A 25,527-nucleotide genomic window follows, 5' to 3' on the forward strand; every position below is an offset into this window, starting at 1 on the left:
ATTAAGATTAACTGGTAACTTTAGAGAAATATCACTTTTTTTGACCTCGTACAAAATTTTGTCCAATATCCTATTGAGAACATTAACTCCATATATAGATGAAATTATTGGGGATCATCAGTCTGATTTTAGGCGTAATATATCGACTATTGAATACGTTTTTCTGTCTTTGACAGTTATTGGAGAAAAAAAATGGGAGTATGAGGGTACAATACATCAGTTATTCATGGATTTTAAAAAGGCATATGACTCAGTTAAGAGGGAAGTTTTTATATAACATTCTTATTGAATTGGGTATTCCCAAGGATCTGTTCGATTAATTAAAATGTGTCTCAATGAAACTTACAGCAGAGTCCGTATAGGCCAGCTTCTGTTTGATGCTTTTCCAATTCATTGCGGACTAAAGCAAGGAGATGCACTATCACCTTTACTTTTTAACTTCACTCTAGAATATGGCATTAGAAAAGTTCAGGATGACACAGAGGGTCTAGAATTGAACAGGTTACATCAGCTTCTTGTCTATGCGGATGACGTGAATATGTTAGGAGAAAATCCAGAAAAACGATTAGGGAAAACACGGAAATTTCACTTGAACCAAGTAAAGGGATAGATGTGGAAGTAAAAGACAAAGTATATGAATATGGCTCGTGATCAAAGTACTCTGCGGAGTGGAAATATAAAAATTGGAGATTTATCTTTCGAAGAGATTCAAGAAATTCTAATTTCTTGGAGGAACAGTAACAAATATAAATGACATTTCGGAGGAAATTAAACGCAGAATAAATATGTTATTATTCGGTTGAGAAGCTTTTATCATCTAGTCTGCTGTCAAAAAATCTGAAAGTTAGAATTTATAAAACAGTTATATTACCGGTTTTTCTCTGAGGTTGTGAAACTTGAATCATTACTCTGAGAGAGGAACAGACATTAAGGGTGTTATAGAATAAGGCTGTTAGGAAAATATTTAGTGCTAAAGTTGATGAACTGACAGGAGAATGGAGAAAGTGACACAACACAGAACTGCACGCATTGTATTCTTCACCTGACATAATTAGCAACATTAAATCCAGACGTTTGAGATGGGCAGGGCATGTAGAACGTACGGGCGAATCCAGAAATACATATACTGTAGAGTGTTAGTTGGGAGGCCGAGACGTAGATGGGAGGATAATATAAAAATGGATTCGTGGGAGGTGGGATATGATGATAGAGACTGGATTAATCTTGGACAGGATAGGGACCGATGGTGGGCTTATGTGAGGGCAGCAGTGAACCTTCGGATTCCTTTAACGCCATTTGTAAGTAAGTAAGTAATTAATTTAATGTAATTACAATTAAAGTTTTATTTGTCTTTATGAAAGAAAATGTTTTGCTCGTTAAATACTTACCAACACATGTTATGATATTGTATGTTTTCGAATTTCCTAAATAACAAATTAAAAATACACATCCATATTTATGACACAATATTCCGCAGGAATAATTCTCTGTCATTAAATTTTGCATTCCTATCGTAATCTTTAAATAAAGATACATAAATTCTGTTAGTTCAATTACTGTATTTTTTTTTTTTTTTTTTTTTTTTTTTGCATCTTGCCTTTTCTTTTTTATTGCCTGGTATGTTGACTAAGAAATAGTTTAAAACTGTTTCGCTTAATATAACACTGCATCTGTCACTTTATCTGATTTATCTATATTTTATAGCAATCATTCCCTCCTAAAACCCTCAAATTTCTCGTCCTATTTGGAAACAACGGCTTTATATTAAATCCCGCAGGATTTTTAATTACGCCTTCATTGTGTCACATGTTGAAAAATGGTGGAAAACGCTGTTCTATAAGGAAATGAATTATCCCATGAAAAATCTGCCCCAAGATTTCTCTACTTTTAGTTAAACTCTGGTAGGGCTAATACCACTTAAAGAGTTCAGTGGCATCTAAAATTGATGCGCTTTTTTTAATGTAAATTGTGCAATATTTCTGTTTTATTTGCTCTGTGTCTTTAGGAAGAGCAGAGTGACTTGCACAAATTGAATGAGGAGCCAAAGGTGGATGTAACTGCAGAGGACGACATTTTCATCGACAGGTGAGTGTCATGTCCGAGCCTCCAGTGTATACTTGTATATTATTAGTATGAAACGTATTTGCATCTGCTCACGTGCAGACTTTTATATAGTAATCATATACAATGCGACTTGTATTCTTAACAATTTACCCTACAACAATGGGTACTCCATTCAACACAATAGTCGCATTGCACTCCTCACGACGACAATAACAATACACGTGTATTATTGAGAATAACAATGTACTGCTGATTCTGACTAATATTCGCAAAGCTGTCACCTCCCAGTTCACATGTCTTTTGTCTTGACAAGTTCTTCAAGTTCACTCACTCACTTTCACTGTACGTCGAACCCAAGCCTTCCAGATGCAGTTCCCTACACGTCGAACCCAGCCCTCTAGATGCTGTTCCTTGCACGTTTGACCCAGCCCTCCAGATGCGGTTCCTTGCACGTTGAACCCAGCCCTCCAGATGCGGTTCCTTGCACGTTTGACCCAGCCCTCCAGATGCGGTTCCTTGCACGTTGAACCCAGCCCTCCAGATGCGGTTCCTTGCACGTTGAACTCAGCCCTCCAGATGCGGTTCCTTGCACGTTGAACCCAGCCCTCCAGATGCGGTTCCTTGCACGTTTGACCCAGCCCTCCAGATGCGGTTCCTTGCACGTTGAACCCAGCCCTCCAGATGCGGTTCCTTGCACGTTTGACCCAGCCCTCCAGATGCGGTTCCTTGCACGTTTGACCCAGCCCTCCAGATGCGGTTCCTTGCACGTTGAACCCAGCCCTCCAGATGCGGTTCCTTGCACGTTTGACCCAGCCCTCCAGATGCGGTTCCTTGCACGTTGAACCCAGCCCTCCAGATGCGGTTCCTTGCACGTTTGACCCAGCCCTCCAGATGCGGTTCCTTGCACGTTGAACCCAGCTTGACCCAGCCCTCCAGATGCGGTTCCTTGCACGTTGAACCCAGCCCTCCAGATGCGGTTCCTTGCACGTTGAACTCAGCCCTCCAGATGCGGTTCCTTGCACGTTGAACCCAGCCCTCCAGATGCGGTTCCTTGCACGTTTGACCCAGCCCTCCAGATGCGGTTCCTTGCACGTTGAACCCAGCCCTCCAGATGCGGTTCCTTGCACGTTGAACTCAGCCCTCCAGATGCGGTTCCTTGCACGTTGAACCCAGCCCTCCAGATGCGGTTCCTTGCACGTTGAACCCAGCCCTCCAGATGCGGTTCCTTGCACGTTTGACCCAGCCCTCCAGATGCGGTTCCTTGCACGTTGAACCCAGCCCTCCAGATGCGGTTCCTTGCACGTTGAACTCAGCCCTCCAGATGCGGTTCCTTGCACGTTGAACCCAGCCCTCCAGATGCGGTTCCTTGCACGTTGAACCCAGCCCTCCAGATGCGGTTCCTTGCACGTTGAACTCAGCCCTCCAGATGCGGTTCCTTGCACGTTGAACCCAGCCCTCTAGATGCGGTTCCTTGCACGTTGAACCCAGCCCTCCAGATGCGGTTCCTTGCACGTTGAACCCAGCCCTCCAGATGCGGTTCCTTGCACGTTGAACCCAGCCCTCCAGATGCGGTTCCTTGCACGTTGAACTCAGCCCTCCAGATGCGGTTCCTTGCACGTTGAACCCAGCCCTCGAGATGCGGTTCCTTGCACGTTGAACCCAGCCCTCCAGATGCGGTTCCTTGCACGTTGAACCCAGCCCTCCAGATGCGGTTCCTTGCACGTTGAACCCAGCCCTCCCGTTGAACCCAGCCCTCCAGATGCGGTTCCTTGCACGTTGAACCCAGCCCTCCAGATGCGGTTCCTTGCACGTTGAACCCAGCCCTCCAGATGCGGTTCCTTGCACGTTGAACCCAGCCCTCCAGATGCGGTTCCTTGCACGTTGAACCCAGCCCTCCAGATGCGGTTCCTTGCACGTTGAACTCAGCCCTCCAGATGCGGTTCCTTGCACGTTGAACCCAGCCCTCGAGATGCGGTTCCTTGCACGTTGAACCCAGCCCTCCAGATGCGGTTCCTTGCACGTTGAACCCAGCCCTCCAGATGCGGTTCCTTGCACGTTGAACCCAGCCCTCCAGATGCGGTTCCTTGCACGTTGAACCCAGCCCTCCAAATGCGGTTCCTTGCACGTTGAACCCAGCCCTCCAGATGCGGTTCCTTGCACGTTGAACCCAGCCCTCCAGATGCGGTTCCTTGCACGTTGAACCCAGCCCTCCAGATGCGGTTCCTTGCACGTTGAACTCAGCCCTCCTGATGCGGTTCCTTGCACGTTGAACCCAGCCCTCTAGATGCGGTTTCTTGCACGTTGAACCCAGCCCTCCAGATGCGGTTCCTTGCACGTTGAACCCAGCCCTCCAGATGCGGTTCCTTGCACGTTGAACCAAGCCCTCTAGATGCGGTTCCTTGCACGTTGAACCCAGCCCTCCAGATGCGGTTCCTTGCACGTTGAACCCAGCCCTCTAGATGCGGTTCCTTGCACGTTGAACCCAGCCCTCCAGATGCGGTTCCTTGCACGTTGAACCCAGCCCTCCAGATGCGGTTCCTTGCACGTTGAACCCAGCCCTCCAGATGCGGTTCCTTGCACGTTGAACCCAGCCCTCCAGATGCGGTTCCTTGCACGTTGAACTCAGCCCTCCAGATACGGTTCCTTGCACGTTGAACCCAGCCCTCCAGATGCATTTCCCTCCACGTCGAACCCAGCCCTCTAGACTCGGTTCCTTGCACGTCGAACCCAGCCCTCCAAATGCGGTTCCTTGCACGTTGAACCCAGCCCTCCAGATACGGTTCCTTGCACGTTGAACCCAGCCCTCCAGATGCGGTTCCCTCCACGTCGAACCCAGCCCTCTAGATGCGGTTCCTTGCACGTCGAACCCAGATCTGCCTGGCTCGGAGTTTCCTTATCATTAAGTGGAGGGAAAAAGTAATTTTTAGTAGGCCTATATTCTATTACAATCGTTAATTACATTGTTGCAGAACTTTTAATGCATTGTTATTAATCCAGTGTTCGCAAAACAACAAATATCAAGTTAGAGATAATACCAATACAGATTTTCTCAAGATTACGCTACTATGAAATGGAATCAGTAATGTTCCACTGCAAGATTTCCTATTTTAAAGTCCAAAATTAACGAACTACAAAGCTGTTATATATCATAAGAATAAGAGTTGGAAAACGTTATAGCACATCTGCAATCGAGAATTTCAAAGCAATCACATAAAATAGCTCGCTCGTGTCGAAAAAAGCTAGGCAATAAGAGATAAAATGTAACTAAGAGTTGACTAACGGTTTGTAATTGTTATAAAATTCATTGTACAGGTGAAATCCAAATTGTTGAAACATTCTGATACTTGTAACATTACTCATAAATTAATTACAAACTGGTATCTCTAATCATAATGTGCCTCATCATGAAAATAGGTTTGTTTTATTTCAATATTCAATAAATTGAATGATATTTGTTGCGACTATTTTATAGACTGATAATATATTTACTTCAGATTTGCAGCTACGAATGACAGAAATGTATCAACAGATGTGGACAGTCTTGCACTTGAAGAGAACGGTACTGTGAGTGAAGGTGAGAAGCAGTTGGAAGTAGAACTTCCTAAAGAATGTTTCTCAACTGGGGAAAAACAGGACAGTAACAAGTCCAAGCACGTAAGCAAGAAAGTTTTCAAATGTGATGTTTGTGGTAAATCCTTGTCTCAGTTGCGTACCCTAAAAAACCATGAACGACTTCACACAGGCGACAAACCTTACAAATGTGATGTTTGTGGTAAATGTTACTCGCTTGCGAGTCATTTAGAAGCTCACGAACGTGTTCACACTGGCGATAAATGTTTTACATGTGATGTTTGTGGTAAGAGTTACGCGCAATACTCTACACTGAGAAGACATAAACTCCTGCATACTGGCTTGAAACCTTTCAAATGTGATGTTTGTGGTAAGAGTTTCTCTTTGTTGTGTAACTTAAAAGTTCATAAACGCATGCACACCGGCGAGAAGCCCTTTAAGTGTGATGTTTGTGATAAATCTTACTCTAATTTGAGTTCTCTGAAACAACATGATCATGTGCACACAGGCGAGAAACCTTTCAAATGTGATATTTGTGGTAAAAGCTTCTCTCAGTCGGGTAACCTAAAAATGCATGAACGTCTGCACTCTGGGGTGAAACCTTTCAAATGTGATTTTTGTGGTAAAGGGTTTTCTCTATTGGGTAACCTAAAATCGCATGAACGTTTGCACATTGGCGAGAAACCTTTCAAATGTGATATTTGTGGCAAATGTTTCTCTCTGTCGACTGGCCTAAAAAGCCATTCCCGACTTCACACAGGCGAGAAACCTTTCAAATGTGACGTTTGTGGTAAGTCATTCTCTTATATGAATTCTCTAAAAAAACATAAACAAGTGCACTCTGGCGAGTAACCTTTAATTCTGATGTTTATGTAAATGCTTCTCTGAGTCGGGTAACCTAAAATTTAAAGTACGACTGCACAAAGCCGAGAAGCTTTTTACATGTGATGTTTGTGGCAAATGTTATACTCAGCCGACTCAATTAGAAACTCGCAAACTCCTTCACACTTGCGAGAAACGTTTCAAATGTGATGTTTGTGGTAAGTTTTTCTCTTTGTTGTGTCACTTAAAAGCTCATTAACGCACGCACTCTAGCGAGAAATCTTTCAGATGTGATGTTTGTGGTAAAAGAGTCACTCAGAAGAGTACCTTAAGGGGCCATCAAATCCAGCACAGTGGCGAGAAGGCTTTCAAAAGCGATGCGATTTTGAGTGATTCTCTTAGTCGATAATTATAAAAACCTAAATGTGACAAGTGAAATGTGTTTTCCTTAGTAAATATAAGTAAAGTATTTATGTACGGAAGCTTTTTTAATGAATGTTTGTAATTCAATTCTTCCGGTAAAGGTTTTTCGCTGTCGGGTAGCCAAAAAGACTATAAAGGATGATTCACAATTAACATTTAAATACATTTATTTTAACAATGTTTCGTTCTCGTTGTAGTTTCAGTTCCCGGTTAATTGTGAACCAGCCCTAACTGTTATAGGCTAGAAGCCTTTCATGTCTGCTATCTCTGAAACGTGTTTATTTTGAAAGACTCTTTGGACTAAGTTTCCAAACATACTGACGAAAAGATTTAGTAAAGCGATGTCCGTGGAAAGTATTTTTCCCAGTCCTGTAAGCTAAAACCTTCAGGCATCGTCCATAATAAACCGGGAACGAAAATACTGTTCAAATACATATATTGAAAATTGAGCATTCCCAATTAACAAGAAACAATCTCTGTTGCTCTCATAAAGCTATTTCCTCATCGCATATCTTTCAGCTAGGAGGCTGTATCGTGATATCTCCTTCATCCATCGTGTCTAATTAACTCAGAGTGTATCTGACCAGATTACCATTTAAATAGAATTCTTAAATGATTCTGTGTCAAAAATTTTGAAAAAGTTTCACCTTGGTTTGAGGAACCGATTTCAGAACGTCATGGGAGTGATAATAGGAGGAAGGAGAATAAACTGCATACGATTTGCTGATGACATGGCATTGTTAGCAGGGGAAGCAACGATGCTAATGGAGCTAAATGATAGCTGTGAGCAGTATGGGATGAGGATAATAGAAATAAACCTACGAATTCTGAGTGAGACAGTAAGATAAGTGGTCGGCTTCAAATACTTTGGGTGTACCTGTACTATAAGTAGTAACATGAACTGCAGCCAGGAAGTGGTAAGAAGAATAGCGATGGCAAAGGAAGCTTTTGATAGAAAAGGGGCATCTTCTGCAGACCTCAAAAAAAACTAAGGAAGGGATTAGTGAAATGTTTTGTATGGGGCAGAAACATGGACATTACGACGAAGTGAAGAGAAGCGAATAGAAGAATTTGAAATGTGGATATGGAGAAGGTTGGAACATGTGAAGTGGCCACACATAATAGGAAATGAAGCTGTGTTGGAAAGAGTGGGTGACGAAATAATGATGCTGAAATTGATCAGAAAGAGGAAAAGGAATTTGTTGGGTTACTAGCAGAGAAGAAACTACATATTGAATCATGAACTGGAAGGAAGTGAAAGGGAAAAGAGTTCGGGACAGAAGAAGGTATCAAATAATAGACGACATTAAGAAATCTGAATCATATTAGCACACAAAGAGGAAGGCAGTAAATGGGAAAGATTGGAGAAAGCTGGGTTTGCAGTGAAAGACCTGTCCTTGTGCAGAACACTGAATTAATGAATGGATGAACCTTTGTATATGTTAATCGGTTTGTACTCATGAAAGTACGCCATTATTCAATAATGCACATTGTTGTTTCCATTGATGATTTATTGTGGATCACAAAAGATTTTTGTAGTCATGCAGTGTACTTGTCAACATTTTATTGAAGTAATTAAGTAACCAAAATTGTATGTATTTATCGTGTTATATCTTATTTGTACTGCTTCTTTATGACTGTGGAAAAAGTGATGAAGTATTAAAGAGGGTGAAATGAAGCATTGTTCAGAAGACTAAGTAATATAACGGGCTATGTGAACTATGTTGTACTAGGTATAATAAGGAATGAGAGGAATGAATATGACTATGATAACATTATTTGCTTCAACTCTTCCATACTAAAATTAATAACCTATTATTCAACCAAGAATAAACTTTCTGTAAAATAAATAAAAGGTTTTAATTACTTGAAGTAAACCTTTCATGTGTGAACCATTATGGTGTCCCAATTCTTATGTTTGAAATAATATTGTATGACGATTTTATAAATAGTTTATTGTTATCCTTTAGATAATTCATTATATCTCTCAATCCCTCTCTTCCCAGCTGAAAGTTTGCTGATACAATTAAAAGCTGTAGAGCTGAGGCAATTTGTTCAAATTCAATTTCATACTGAAAAAACCACTCTCGGTGCACTATTCAAGGTCAGTGTAGAGTTGTTCCAGTCATCTCTACTCCAGGCTTGTCAGTCGAAATTCTTATCCACTCAGTTCTCGAGATCTGAACTTTAGTTGTTGCAAGAGTGTCTCGAGAAGCACTTTTAAAGTCATACTTCTTAGATGAGTTACATACTTGCAACATACATATGGGCAAGTTTTTATGAAGAAATAATTACTTATATTACATCTAATGGTGCCTCACAGTTTCATTTAATCTTGGGATTTTTCGTTTTGTGCAAAAATTGGTTACGGCTCAAGAAACAGATCTGAAACAAGGCATTTCGGTTACATTCATCAATAAATCCCTTAATCATGAGGTAAGATCATAAGAAAAATAACGTCCTATTTTTTTTTATAGATTTTGATTACACACCATCAACTTTATTAACTATTTGACAAATCTGTTAAATGAATAATTTTCTGTATTAAATGAAACAATTACGTATAGTACCTTATTCACTTTCCATTGTTAAATGGAATTTGAAAGAAATGTATGTTGCAGCAATATAATGATACAAAAAAGTTGTGATGTATACAAAAACTATGATATCTTCGCTAGCTAACAAGCATTAGTCCTTTATTTCTGGAAACAGTGATGTTCCTAGCTACGTCTTTGGATACGATTTGGGATTACTTTCAGGTCGCGTTTTATTTCACCGTTCTGTATTTAAATAAAGGTTGTCTGTTAGCGCAGTTTAAGACAAAATAAGGAATCATATGTTTTTTGTCATTTGGCCTATTACCTATATATTTAAGCTCTTCAAGAGATCTTGTTTTGCCAAGTCTTGTCATGTTAGGCAGGCATCAAATTTACAATGTTTTCTTTTTGTGCACGAAAACCGTCCACTGTAATGAAATGTGCCCATGTGACAAATCATTCTTAATTGCATTCTTTTGACATTAGACAAAAGTTAACAGTCTATGTACATTAGTTTTTCCTAGTAAGACGGCGTTAAACGTTTCGGACAATATATATATTTTTTTTGAGAGAGAGAGAGAGCTGTTAACTTCCTATCCATTTGGTGATAGTTTTCTTTTTATTTTGGAAAGCTTTTATTCAATTAGTTTATTCCTCGCATATATTTCAATCTTGTAATAATTAGTTTCAAATTGTTATGACTTGTAGAATGTTCATACAGCCGAATAATTCCATATTACTCTTCGTTTACTTCCACCGATTCCTGATTTTGACGATTAATAAATAAAGAGTCCACTGCAAGAATGATGGATGTCACTTTCTTGTCGAAAATGAACCAAGACTGTCAATGCATAGCTTAAAACATATAGAATGTACATAGAGAGTTATATGTCATTAACACTGATAGTCATTGACCAGTAATTATCGGGAAATCACAGTTAAGCTTTGACCGCTAAGCATTTCAAACTTTCAATTGCATCTCCTGCTAAATGTATTCCAAATGACATCTATCATTCTTGAAGTGTTCTCTTCTTATATAATATAATTTTAACAGTTCCCGTACTATCAAATAAATTAGGTTTTGAAAGAATAAAATATACACACTTTTATTCTGAAGCTTTCATGAAATAAAGACGACAATTTCCTTTCCAAATCATTTTCATTTATAGCATCTAATGAAATTTTAAGGGTACAAAAATCTTCATAAAACTTGTCTACATCAATGTTGAGATGAAGATCATTTACAAATATTTCAACGTCCCCCGAAATGGTTAATTCTTTTAAATTCACAAAACATGCCTTTTTCTGAAATTGGGAATTCAAAATGTTACATTTACAAGTTACAGGCTAGGTGTGTAATATTATGTGACAGGTAAGGTTAAGTGTGTAGGAAACAAGGAGCCATATTTGAAGAGTTTTTGTATTTACATTTTTTAATCAATCCATTATCAATTTTAATAATATTAAATGACACGGAAATATAAGTTACTGCTTAATAAACATCTCAGAATTTTATATTTGCAGAAATTACATACAGGACTTTCATTTAAAAACTTCACAGTCTCAATAACTTATTATTTAAATTTAATTCAATTTAAACAAAGAACACGTCGATTTACATACTGAGGGGGAAGTCAGAAACCAGGCTTAATTGGATTTCAGATTTCATCCCCAGCCGCTGACACTTTGAAATTTCAAATGGCACCCCTATAATTTTATACTTAAATATTCAATTGTTTATATATCCCATTCAGTTATAGGTATTCCTTTTCCTTCACTGGCAGACCTTGCTACTTTCTGAAAAACTTCATTGGCTAATTCAAGCTTTTTTCTAGTTCAATTTGTTGACGCTTTATCAAGTGTTATGGTTATCTAGCATCTGAGCAGATCAAAATGATAATGCTAGCGAAATGAATCCAAGGTCCAGGACCCAAACTTCATGCTTGTACATATATATATATATATATATATATATATATATATATATATATATATAAGATCAAATTTATGCCCCAAAAGAAATATATCGTCAATACAATCGCTATATTAAACTTTGAAGAGCATTTCACAGTATTGTTAAATTAATGTTGTGGAACAGTTCTTAACATTGTTCAAATGTTGCCCCAATGTCCTCCATATGCCATTATCAACTACGACCATTCATTAAAAGCAAATTGTAAATATTAAGTATCTACAGTTCTTTTCGAAAACTGAATTTATTAGGCCCTAATATAACATAATGCAACTCTTCTCTGAAATGTTCATGATGTCTGAATATCCTTAAGAATTTGGAAAAAAAAAACTTACTAATCTCAACACAAATGCATCCATTGAGTTCAAAACCATAAATTAAATGGAAGGATAATCCAGCTAGTACATGAGAAATCCTGACATCTGCAGTCAGTATTGGCCACTTAATGAGAATTATGTGTTGAGATGATACATTCAGTCTGTTCTAATGGTCCCCTTCGCTCCTACTATTATGTGAGAGGTGTTGGCGACACTGAAATCGTGTTTTTTTCTCTGCCACATATTACAGAACATTTAGGAAATATGACGGTGTTCTTCATTCTCGCAGGACAGATTTGGTATAAGTAAGAATATGTAATTAGGGCCGGTCGGGTAGTCATACAGCTCCGAAACTGATCACATCCGATTTCTACAATTCTACATTTAAAAAGCCTATGCATTTCCAAGGTAATTGACATTGGCAGTGATACAAATGTAGAATATTCGTTTGCTGTGGAGGGTGGATGTTCTATCTCCTATTTTTTAATCTGCAATATTTGCAGAAAACTAATATTACTAAAAATAAATACTAACAATGAAAGGTGAAAGTTTATTTCTTTCATTTTTTTATTCCTCTGGGGAATTTAATTGAAGTGAATTTATTATGGCAGACAGAGTAACTATCTCATGCCCCCATAATTTAAATTGCTACCAGTGGACTTCATTAGAACCAGGTATCCAGCTTCGAGGCCGTTAGCCCTGAGAACTTAGAATGTATTTATTTTCCCCTAATTTCATATTACAGGATTACTTAGAATGTATTTATTTTCCCCTATTTTCATATTACAGGATTATCTAAGAAATTAGCAAGTTCTTTGTGATAATATAAGGATGACGGTTGACATTATAACCGTTTTGAATCGCGGAACGGATGTGTCTGATCACGGCCATCTGGAAGAAACTTTGTTAAGGATTTAGTCAGCCCTGACCTGGCGGTATGATATCATGGAGGTAGTGCAGGAAACAATTTAACGACCGTTAGAATTGTCGTGTCCTACGAAGTGATGTCTTATTACACCGAGGAATACGTGGTTCAGGGACATGCCCTCACGTCAGAGGTGAAATATGAGGAAGATCCCGTGCCAATATCGTCCGCTGTATTGAGACGTGAACCTGAGGTGAGTGGACCACAATGAATGCACTGCTTTTCCTTCAAGTATTTATCTTATATTTTGATTCTAAGGACATTACCTCTTTACAACAGTACTTGTAGTGCCTTACACTCTATGATAGAAATAGAGTAGATATCAATATTTACTATTACAAGTTATTTCATGTTGCAGAGAATTTTATTGTTGAATTGTTACTTGGTTTCATGTTTGAAAACGAAATTTCTTGTTACACTTACTGCATTTCTCAGTTCTGAATCATAATTCACATCAATGTGATAGCAACTATCGGTGAAGGTGTGTTCCGAGTTGTTGAAATGTTAGGTTTACACGCTTTAAAATCTATGTCATATCGGGTATGTATGATATTTGGGTATATCAGTAGTCCGTGAAGTGTTTTGATTCTATTTCTATTTTCGTATAATTACATTCATTTGAACGCCATTTTAATTTTATTAATGCCTAGCCATACCCGTGCGCTTTGCTGCACTTATTACAAATAATTAAGTAGTACTCATGTATTTTAAAATTAAGTTTTGTTATTGCTTAATGAATAATTAGCTAGACAAATTCTGCAGTACTCGGGAAAAGTGACATAAGTCAGTTTCCACAAACCTTTTTTGATAATTTATTGACAACTTACACTGGTTTATGTCGAATTGATTTTTTACTGTATGAATTATTGCAATGGGAGGAATACGTATGTAGTTTTTTCCAAGCGAGCAGATGTTCCGTAAGTTGTCAATAAATTACCAAAAAAGGTTTGTGGAAACTGTCTTGTGTCACTTTTCCCAAACACTGCAGTATTATTGCTGATACTTCAGTTAACCAGGTAGTCCTGTGTAGGCAATGTCTCGTACAGGATACTGTAATTTCGTAACAGCATCGTGGTTCGACTAATCGAAATGGGTTTCGAAACTTTGTTCACCACAGTTCGATTTATCAACTTCAGAAATGGATTGATTCAGCGATATTCGATGAGAAAAGGAAGAGATGATTATCTTAAACCCGTAGACAACAACAGTTAGGAAAATAAAAGGGCATACAACATAGTTTACGAAGATAAACAGTATATAAATCATTATTATTGTACGAAAATCTAAACTTTGTTCAAAATCAGAAAAATTAAATACTCCAGATGGAACTGACAATAATGCAATATTAATTTATCAGCATTTATTATTATTTTTGTCATTATTAATTATTCACTAAAGACACCATCTTTATGGCTGTGTCTTTTCGAAAATTCATGATAAATTTTATTACCTTCAAATAGGATTAAATTTGACTACATATCGTTGATTCAACTATAGTTTCGGGATTGTAACAAGAATATGTTTTAATCCCACCTTATGTGGCATTTCGCTCAGTCATCAATTTACTCGTCCACACCTGTGGGGTAACGGTTAGCGCGTCTAGCCGCGAAACCAGGTGGCCCGTGTTAGATTTCCGGACTGGGCAAGTTACCAGGTTGGGAAAATTTTAGAACACGGACTGCAGATGCCATCCCCACCCCAAGTCACTAGGAGACGGTGGGAACTATGGGTAATATGGGCTGGGGAGGGGGAACGACAACGTAAGATGTGAGGGAAAAAAATTACCTGTTTATCCACCAGGTTGAGGGTTTTCCGAGGTTTTCCTCCAACCCAATATGAGCAAATGCTGGTTAACTTTCTTTGCTGGGCTCATTTCACCGGCATTATCACCTTCATCTCCTTTAGACGCTAAATAACCTTAGATGTTGATAAAGCGTCGTAAAATAACCTACTATAAAAAGTCAGTTCACTCAGGAGTTATAGTGATTACATTTAGCCAGTGTCCATCTAGAGCAGTGGTACTCACTAGAAATAACAAGAGAAACAGCCTCTGTCGCAGAGCCACGCAAAATTTCACAGTACTCAAACTGGGTAACACGGAGCCTTATTACATTTGTGGATAAACACATTCATTACTGATTACTTTAATTGATTTTTATATTAGTAGTTACCTGTTTTAGGCATATATTATTATTATTATTATCATTCTGCTACGAACTGTCATGCGGGGTAGACGTGTTTGCTCGTAGCTGCGCTGGTAACAGTGTTTATAGTTGCGTCAATCGGCCTACATATTGTTATACGGTGAAAATCAGTATGCCGGCAAGCAAGGATACCTGCCTGGCTTGTAGTGCTGCGTTCTTCGGAAGGCAGAAATTCTTGAAGTGTGCGGGGCCTGTGGCTTTAGATATCATCTTGACTGCATCAATTTGGGAGATGCAGAGTATGACTTATACATGGAGAGAGGCAACTCATCCTATAATTGTGAGTGTTGTATTAGTGCTTCGAAGACGTCGCGTGGTGATGAAACTCCTGTGGGTTCTAAAAAACTAGTTTCTCCTGTGAAAAAAGTTATTTCGCCTACAAGAGAACTCTAGCTGCATTCTCTGCCTTCTGTGGATTCTCTCTCTGTCCAGGTAGAGACTGTAAGGTTAAATAGTGTGACCATATTGGATACTCTTAGTGACATATTGGACTATGTTAAAAGTCTTCATAATGAAATGTTAGAAATTAAGAATGAGAATGCGGCACTCAAAATTCAGATGGCCGAAATATTTGACAAAAGAATTTGCTCTACAAATTCGGATCAATCAAATCCGAAAGTAGTTCAGCAGGTTAATGCTAGTTGCATCAGAAAATCATACAGTCAGGTGTTGTCTCAATCAGCACCTGCGTCATCAAAAACAAAGTAATCCAGGTATTGCGAAGTCAGCGTCTGCATCAAATGTTGTGACTACGCAACTTACGGCTAATGAGGTTGGATCCCCTTCACCTCCTATTGACGGTGAGGGATTTCAAGTTGTAGCAAAAAAGCGCAAAGTTCGTAAAGTCACTCAGGGTGTGTTAACATCTAGTGCGCCGGAAACAGTTCCACTTAGAGCTAAAATGAAATCTCTTTTTGTTTCTAGATTCAGTCCGAAAGTTAATGGTAAAAGTATTGAGGATTCTCTAAAGAACCAACTTACGCTAAGTTCTCTGGTAGTAACCAAATTAAAGACAAAATATGAAACTTATTCCTCTTTCCATATCTCGGTTGAGGAAAAAGATTTCCACTTAATTAACAACACTGGTGTCTGGCCAGTCGGGTGTCTTATCGCACCTTTCTATGGTAAATTGAAACCGGAGCAACACTATGCTTCTACTGCTAGAGAACCTGAGGGATCCAACGGGAATGCCTCTTAGTTTTACCATTGATATACAATGTATAGTTCAAGCAATCGTCTTGAAATATATTATCAAAACGTCAGAGGATTAAACACTAAAATTGATGAATTTTTCGGTAATGTTGTTAGTAATGCTGACACTATTATCTGTTTGACAGAAACATGGCTTCAAGAGCTTGTTGAGTATAATAATTTATTCCCTAATTATTATACCATTTTTCGTGGTGATAGAAAATTTGAGGATACCAATAAAACCCGTGGTGGTGGTGTCTTAATAGCTGTCAACAATCAAATACCTGTAGTATACCGGAGACATGACTTAGAATTCATTAGCGAGTGTGTATGGGTTCAGATTCCTATGGAAGATGGATTCAATTTGTTAATTGGTAATCATTACTTTCCACCTGATACTGATCCAAAGTTTCTAAAATCTTATCTAAATTTTCTTGAAAATCATCTCGATACACACAATAATAGAGTAGTTTTTCTCGGCGATTTTAATACTCCTGGTATGAATTGGTCATCTGGTTGTTGTGCTAATAACATCCATTACTACTCCAAAATTAAGGCTCGAGAGTTATTTTCATCTTCTTGCTTTCTTGGATTGAAACAAGTAAATTCAACAGTTAATAACAAAAACTTACTTGATCTTGTATTTACAAATTTAACCGAGACTGAGGTCAATCTGGCCACTCACTCGCTAGTCTTGCAGGATGACTATCATCCTCCCTTAACAATAACTCTTGAAGTCACACTAAATTTTTCTCCCCAGAATCAACAAAATTCTTTCCCACATTATTCTCAAGGTGATTACTTGAACTTATATTGGAGTCTATATAATTACGTTTGGTCCTGTGTTTACCAAGCTGCTGATGTTAACGATGCAGCTAGCTCACTATGTTCAGTAGTTTATAGTGTCATATCCCAGGCAGTTCCTGTCACTCGAGTCAAAAGGTCTAGTTATCCACAATGGTTTTCTAACACCTTACGTAAACTTATTAGAAAGAAAGACCATGCACATAAAAAATATAAACAATTCAAAACTGAATTTTATTATCAAACATTTTCCTACTATAGAAAACTTGTGAAATCTAAAATTAAATCGGATAAATTATCATGGCTTCAAAATATTAATGAAAATCTTAAAACGGAACCAAAAAAGTTTTGGAAATATGTTGAATCATTTCGGAAGACAGATAATTATCCCTCTGAATTAATTCTTAACGATAAACACATCACAGATCAGGTAGACATTGTCAATGCTTTTGCTGATCACTTCAAATCTGTTCAGACTAAACACAGCCATATATATGAAAACATTATTACGAATATAACAGACTCATTACCTATACCTAAAGTAACACATGATGACGTTCGTAAAGCAATTAAAAAACTTAAACCAACAAAAACAACTGGCACTGACGGTATTCCAAATTTTATAATTAAAGGATGCTCTAATATATTTATTCCTCTTTTAGCCCACATATTTAATTTTAGTTTGAAAAATGGTGAATTTCCCTCACTATGGAAACAAGCTGCAATTATTCCTATATTTAAAAACGGAAAAAGAAATGATGTCAGAAACTACAGACCTATCTCGATCGTAAATAACTTTTAAAAAATTTTTTAAACCATTATTCACAGACATATATCGTTTTATGTGAAAAACAAGCTCAATTCTTCACAACATGGATTTACTAAATCTAAATCCACTGTCACTAACCTGGTCACATATCTAAATCAAATTGTACCAATAATTGAAACGCAGGGACAAACTGATTCAATATATTTTGATTTCAGCAAAGCTTTTGATGTAGTTCCGCACTATATCCTTGTTGATAAGTTAGGAAATATTGGCCTTTCTGTAAGCTACGTAAAGTGGTTCGAAAATTATTTAAGTAATAGAGTTTCATGTGTAAGACTGTTTAATATACACTCTTATTCTTATAATATAAATTGCGGAGTCCCGCAGGGATCTACTTTAGGACCTCTCCTATTTATTATATTCATAGATGATATATGTAAAAGAATAAGTTCTGACTGTTTATTATTTGCAGACGATTTAAAAATTTTTCGTACAATCAAAAGTAGTCAATCACTTCAATGTGACATTAATTCAGTCGCTAAATGGTCGGAAGACAATGGTATGAAAATTAACGTGTCCAAAACTAATGTAATAACCTTTTCTAGAAAAACTTCTTCACTGAAATTTAATTATTATCTAAATAATGTACTAATTAACAGAACGGATTGCGTAAAAGATTTGGGAATATTCTTTGACAGTAAATTGTATTTTCATAGTCACGTTGATTACATTTACAATCACGCAATCAGAATGCTAGGAATAATACGGTCAATAACTTATTCTTTTTCCACGCCCGATTCTCTTTTAATGCTATACTATACATTGGTGCGATCGAAACTCGAATATGCATCTGTAGTTTGGAACTCGATTACAACTACGGACTCGGCTAAATTAGAAAATATACAAAGAAAATTTATATCCTTATGTTCATTCAGATTTCTGCCCATTAATTCCGGGTATAGTTATGAGAGAAAATGTGAATATTTTAATTGTCAAAATCTATATGCTAAACGCCATGAGCTAGATTATCTGTTCTTTTGTAAAGTCCTCAAAGGTGATATATCCTGTGACTCTTTCTTAAACAATATTACCTTACGTATTCCAATAAAAGATATGAGAGCCCACAAACTTTTCTATATTAGAAATTCGAAATTTCTTTCACCAGTCTCCAGATGCATTAAAAATGCCAACATGCATGGCTGCGAATTCGATCCCTTCAATGTATAGACTTTGTTTGCTCTTGGCAACGATTTATCATTTATGTATTATTTTAGGCATTATACTCAATTAACATTGTCTCATAGTATTCTTAGTTATCCAATCATCGTCATTATTGTAATTAATTGTAATTGTACTTATGTGTAAAAATTATTTTTGTTTTATGTTTTTTGTTATATTTGTGCTGAACTGTAATTGGCCACTGGCTGTTGTACAGCACATTAAATAAATAAATAAAATAAATTATTACTATTATTATTATATTATTACTATTATTATTATTATTATCATTACAATTATTACCATTATTATTATTACTATTATTATTATTACTATTATTATTACTATCATTATTATTATTACTATTATTATTGTTACTATTATTATTATTATTACTGTTATTACTATTATTATTATTATTATTATTATTATTATTATTACTGCTATTTCTATCATTCATTCTCATCATCATTTCTTCTGTTTTGTATTGTATCTTGTGCTAAACTTTAATTGGCCTTGCCCTGTTGTTTTGCACGTTAATATTCTAAAGAAATAAAATAAATAAAATTACTATTATTATTATTATTATTATTATTATTATTACTATTATTATTATTATTACTATTATTACCATTACTATTATTATTATTACTATTATTACTATTACTATTATTATTATATTATTATTATTATTAATATTGCAATTATTACTATTGTTATAATTATTATTACTATTATTATTACTATCATTATTATTATTATTACTATTATTGCTATTATTATTGTTACTATTATTATTATTACTATTATTATTACTGTTATTACTATTATTATTATTATTATTAGTATTATTATTATTATTACTATTATTATTATTATTATTATTATTATTACTGCTATTTCTATCATTCATTCTCATCATCATTTCTTCTGTTTTGTTTTGCTTTGTATCTTGTGCTAAACTTCAATTGGCCTTGCCCTGTTGTTTTGCACGTTAATATTCTAAATAAATAAAATTACTATTATTATTATTATTATTATTATTATTATTATTATTATTATTATTATTATTATTATTGTGATTATCAGTATTTCACCTCACTGCCATTTCTGTCATTCATTCTCATAATCATTTGTTCTGTTTGATTTGTTTTTTATTTTGTGCTAAACTGTAATTTGCTTTGTGCTGTTGTTTTGAACATTAATATTCGAAATAAATAAATTACTGTTATTAAAATTATTATTACTATTATTATTATTATTATTATTATTATTATTATTATTATTCCATCTTAATTGTTTTCCATCTCACTGCCATTTCTATCATTCATTCTCATCATCATTTCTTCCGTTTTGTTTTGTTTTGTTTTGTTTTGTATCTTGTGCTAAACTGTAATTGGCCTTGTGCTGTTGTTTTGCACATTAATATTCTAAATAATTAAATTAATTAAATTCTTAAATAGATAATTAAAATTAAATTAAATAATTAAATTAAATTTTTATTTTTTTATTATTATTATTTTATTATTATTATTATTATTATTATTATTATTATTATTATTATTAATATTATTATTGTAATTGTTATTGCGTTTGTGTAGTAAACTAAACTCATACTTTGAAACATTGACATATTTGATGGGTGCGCATACCTGCCCCTATTTTTTTTCCAGTATTTATGATACTTTTACATATGAATCCTACCCTTATTCATCATAATGTTGCGGGTTGTAGTCAAGGAATGGCTTGAGACACACAGACAGCAGCTTGTAACGTTAGAAGTCGTCTTTTAATACCCCGTAATGAATTGCTGAATTAAGGCGTCTGTTTGTACTGCAGGAACGGAATTTCTTGGACCCCCATGTGACTGGTATAAAGGAGGAATATGAGGACCAGAGTTATGATCTCTTATCTGAGATAAAAGTTGAGGAGTATCCGGTGCCAATTTCGTTCCCTGTGGTGAAACGTGAACCAGAGGTGAGTAGAGCACAAGGAATGCACTTTTTGTTTTTCTTCCAGTGTTTATCTTGTATTTTGATAGTAACGGACATTGCCTCTTTACAAAAGTACATGTAGTGCCTTTCCCCTCTATGACAGAGAAAACAAAATCTCGTCACTTTAACGTTGAACTGTTATCTCGTTTTACGGTTAAATATAACAGCGAAATTTCTTGTTACACTTACACTCTTAATGGTTTCCAAGAAACACATTCCCACAGTGTGTTTGAAAATACAGTGACACAGTTACACAGTAGTTTAGATTACACTTTTATTTTGCACATTTTCAAAAAAGGATCAAAAACGTTGTTCTATAAGGAAAAGAATTAGCCCATAAAATATCTGCCCCAAGAATAGTCATCTGTTAACTAAACTACTACTGGCCCAATACGACTTATATGCAACTCTGTGGCATATAGAATCTTTGCACTTTTGTTAATGTAAATTGTGCTATCTTTCTGTTTTGTTTGCTCTGTGTTAGGAACAGCAGAGTGACTTGGACACAGTCAATGAGGCGCCAAGGGTGGAAGGAACAGCAGAGGACAACGAGATTTTCACGGAATGGTGAGTGTGGTGTGCGAGTTTATGTAGAGAGTTCATTGCGTTTCAAACTTCTTTTTCGTCAACTGCCTAGAAGCACCTTCGGAAGGGCTGTATCTCTAAACTAGGCCAACAGATAGCGTGCGAGTACGTGCAACAATGCGCTTGGCGAGTGCATTTGTTTTCCTGTGTATATACATTCAAGCTTTACGTAGTGTATTGGTACTTCAAATGCTCTTAATAATAGCTTTGTGTGCCAAATTTTTGTTGTATTCCACTATGTAATAACTAGGGACAGCTTTTTCCTTTCATTGAGTTTCGGAAAGATGCTTACAGCCAGCTCAAACCTGGTGAGATGTCTGCATTCTTGTGTACTGCAACGTCTCTAGATGTCGCTCTCGAACAGCTGTTACCCACGGACCTTGGTGTAGTGTTTTGACAAAGTTATTGGTATTAATAATAGAATATTCCTGTCACATGTAGGATACTGTGCTGTTCGATTATTGGTAATACATACAATAGTTTCTCTCTATCTAACAATGGGAATGTAAGTGTAACATGAAAACATATTTTCACTTATTTTAACTAGATGGAGGCATTAATTTCTTACGTTAAATTAATAATATAGTGTTTTTGAAACAATAATTGTGTCCAAAGTAGCGCGAACGGGCAGGTAAATTTAGAAAGAGAGTTTCTCAATAGAAAGGCCAACCAACTAAGAGTTGACAAACATAGTATACTCCACATAAAATTGGTGTATAGGTCAAGACTAGAATGTTGAGACAATTTTCATATTTCCAACAAAACACGTAATTTATTTATAGCATTGTATCTCTAATGGTAACTTTCCTTCTGGTGAAATAGGTTCGTTTAGGTTTGAAGTTCATTACTTTAATGTATATTTGTTCCGACTATTCTATTCACTGATAGTATATTTTTATCAGGATTCCACCTACCAAAGAGAGGTCTGTATCATCAGAATTCGACGGTATTGCAGATGAAGAGAACGAGATTGTGTTTAAGATTCCCAAGAATTCAGATTCCTCAGGCAAACAAGCCCGAACTGATGAAGATAAACAAGTGCAATTCGAAATGTCTAAAGAATGTCTCTCCAATCCGGCAAAATCGACGACACAAATACGTGAGCGTGTAGTCAAGAATGCTAACAAATGCGATGTTTGTGGTAGAATCTTTTCGAATTCGAGTACGATAAAAAGAAATGAACTCCTGCACACAGAAGAAAAACCTTTCAGATGTGATGTGTGTAGTAAGTTTTTCTCTCAGTCGAGTGGTTTAAGAAGACGTGAAGGCCGGTATACAGGCTAGAAATCTTTCAAATGTGATGTTTGTGGTAAGTGCCTCTCGACATCGAGTAATCTCAGAAAACATGAACGCGTGCACATTGGTGAGAAACCATTCAAATGTGAAGTTTGCGGTAAGTTTTTGTCGGTGGCGCGTAGTCTTACAAGGCATAAACTCTTGCATATTGGTGAGAAACCTTTCAAATGTCACGTTTGTAGTAAATGTTTTTCCCAGTCATGGCATTTAAGAAGCCATGAACGCCATCCCACTGGCGAGAAACCTTTCAAATGTGTTGTTTGTGGCAAGTGTTTTTCACAGTCGTGTAATCTAAGAAGCCACGAACGCCCTCACAGTGGCGAGAAACCTTACAAATGCGTTGTTTGTGGTAAGTGTTTCTCGCAGTCGACTCATCTAAGATGTCATGAACGCCTTCACACAGGGGAGCAAACTTTCAAATGTGATGTTTGTGGTGTGTGTTTTTCGCAGTTGTTTAGTCTAAGATGCCATGAACGCCTTCATAAAGGCGAGAAACTTTTCAAATGCGTCGTTTGTGATAAGAGTTTTTCGCAGTCGTATAGTCTAAGATGCCATGAACGTATTCACAAAGGCGAGAAACCTTTCAAATGCATGTTTTGTGGTAAGTGTTTCTCGCTATCGAGTCATTCAAGAAGCCACGAACGCCTTCACAGCGGCGAGAAACCTTACAAATGCGATGTTTGTGGTAAGAGTTTTTCGGCGTCCAGTAGCCTTAGGAGGCATAAACGCGGCAACGTTAATGCGAAACCTTTCAAATGTCAGGCGAGAAATGTTTAAAATAGGATGATTGTTGTGTTTCCCTAAATCGTGTAGCCAGGACACAGGCGAGATATCTTTGTAATGCTGTGTATGTGGTAAACGATCTCAGATTCCAGATATATAAAAAGGCTGCGATCCTACACACATGCGAAAATGCGATGATGTTGGATTTGTTTTTCTCCTTCGAATGACTTGGGAGGTCATGAACTCGTGCACGGAGGTGAGAAACCTTTAAAATTCGGCGTTTCTTGGAGTCTACCCTAAAAGGCGATGCTTGTGTGCACTGAGGCGAGAAAACTGTCAAACGTGATGTGTTTCTTTCAATCGAGTGGCCTTAAAAGAAACTCCTCCTCACAAACGAGGTACCTTTCAAATGTAATTATTCTTCTGGTCTTTCTCGGCGATGAGTAATGTAAATTACCTTCAACACCTGCACAATTCGGTGATTGTGGGAAGTGTTTTTCGATGAGATTTATACAAGAAAGCATGAACAAGTCCACGCACGCAAGAAACATTCTAAATGCAATTCGGGTGTTAACTAAATTACTCGAGTACAGAGTAGGATGGATGCAAACACGAATTCCAGTTTTATTATTTATTTGAGAGAAATTGCCAAATACACGATTTTTGTAGCTATATTGTCTTTTCATTAGTTTCTTTACTAATTGAACGACGATCATTTTTGTGAATTGCAGCCAAAACAAATTCAGAGTGATGAACAACAGTGCAGATCACTGCAGCCAGTGCTGAACTGTGACTTGATTATATTTATTAATAGTATAAATTCTTCTTCTTCTTCTTCTTTCTTGGCGCTACAGCTCATTGTGAACCTTGGCCTCTTCCACGATTTTCCGCCAGTTGTCTCGATCCTGCGAAATTGCTTTCCAATTCCTATATCCCATCTTACATATGTCTTCCTCAACTCCATCCAGCCATCTTATTCTTGGTCGTCCACGGCTTCTTTGGCCCCCAGGATTTCCATTTAATATCCTGTTAGGAATTTCTACGTCATTCATCCGTGCCACATGCCCAGCCCACCTTAATCTTGCTGCTTTTACTATTCTTCTAATAGGCGGATCTTTATAGATGGAATACAACTCATTATTATATCGCCTTCTCCATCATCCTCTCTCGAATACTGGGCCAATAATTTTACGGAGTATCTTCCTCTCAAAGGCATCCAAATTTCCAGCGTCCTTTTTTGTTAGGGACCACGTCTCAGCAGCATATGCTAGTACAGGTCTTATAAGTGTTTTATAGATAGTTATCTTTGTGGTACGAGATAAAATTCTTGAACAAAGTAATTTTCTTAAGGCGAAGTAAGCTCTATTGGCAGCCATTAACCTCTGCTTTATTTCATATGAAATATCATTAGAATGAGTAACTGTTGATCCCAGGTATTTAAACTCATCCACTCTCTCGAAGTCATATCTGCCTAAGTAGTATAAATTACTAGAAGTAAAGCTGTCATGAATCCCGCATTATTCTGCTATATTTGAAATCACGATATCGGTACAAAAAAAAATTCTAATGTTTAAAAAAATCTGACAGTGAATAGGATACTGTAAATACTACAGACATTCACTGGTGTAAAACCTGAAAGCATTGCTTCCTAATAGCACTTTATTATATCTGAAAACACTGATGTTCCTAGCCATGGCTTTTATACAATTTGGTAATATTTCCAGATCCCGTATTACTTGGCCTGTTGCGTATTTAAATAAAGATTGTTTCGTATAATTGCAATGAGTCGCATAATTCTTAATTATTAATTAATTTTCATATAATTTTTATACCTTTCTTGTTAACTGTTTCCGTATTATCAATTGATTGAAGTTTTGAAGAAACAAAATATTATTATACACTTTCTTACTTGTGTAATCTTGCATAATTATTTGTTGTGTAAAATAGATGGCCGGACTTTTTTGTTGACGCCGCGAACGTTTTTGTAACCTATACGGTGGTTATGTTTGATTAACGTAATGTACTCGCCATTTTCTTAAGGAATTTTATCAATTCCACAGACTTATATATGTCATCCATAGTTTTTTTATAATATGTTGTGATATAATTATGA

The 25,527-nt window shown here is 36.6% G+C and overlaps 2 protein-coding genes across 2 annotated transcripts in view; both read left to right on the plus strand.

The window, feature by feature from the left end:
* Window positions 1–8,718, plus strand: part of LOC138692160 (zinc finger protein 235-like) — a 35,573-nt gene extending 26,855 nt beyond the window's left edge. Inside the window, exons 4-5 of the mRNA XM_069815195.1 lie at window positions 2,006–2,085; window positions 5,559–8,718. Of these exons, the coding sequence (XP_069671296.1) occupies window positions 2,006–2,085; window positions 5,559–6,486 (1,008 nt within the window). The 3' untranslated portion in view covers window positions 6,487–8,718. The remainder of the gene's footprint in view (window positions 1–2,005; window positions 2,086–5,558) is intronic.
* Window positions 8,719–12,709: 3,991 nt separating this feature from the next.
* On the plus strand, window positions 12,710–25,096 carry LOC138691453 (zinc finger protein 655-like). The gene is made up of 4 exons (XM_069813382.1): window positions 12,710–12,823; window positions 20,656–20,793; window positions 21,295–21,377; window positions 22,298–25,096. Exons 1-4 carry the CDS (start codon window positions 12,710–12,712, stop codon window positions 22,677–22,679), a joined length of 717 nt encoding a protein of 238 aa, XP_069669483.1. The 3' UTR covers window positions 22,680–25,096.
* The last annotated feature ends 431 nt before the right edge of the window (window positions 25,097–25,527 follow it).

Source organism: Periplaneta americana, chromosome 16 (genome assembly GCF_040183065.1).
Source record: "Periplaneta americana isolate PAMFEO1 chromosome 16, P.americana_PAMFEO1_priV1, whole genome shotgun sequence".
Taxonomy (NCBI): Eukaryota; Metazoa; Arthropoda; class Insecta; order Blattodea; family Blattidae; genus Periplaneta; species Periplaneta americana.

What these genes read in the sequence shown, in the direction of transcription:
- LOC138691453 (XM_069813382.1), top strand. Translation starts at nt 12,710, where the DNA reads ATGTCTTATTACACCGAGGAATACGTGGTTCAGGGACATGCCCTCACG. An exon ending in TATTGAGACGTGAACCTGAG is followed by an intron (nt 12,824 to 20,655) that starts GTGAGTGGACCA and finishes TTTGTACTGCAG; the next exon opens with GAACGGAATTTCTTGGACCC. An exon ending in AACGAGATTTTCACGGAATG is followed by an intron (nt 21,378 to 22,297) that starts GTGAGTGTGGTG and finishes TATTTTTATCAG; the next exon opens with GATTCCACCTACCAAAGAGA.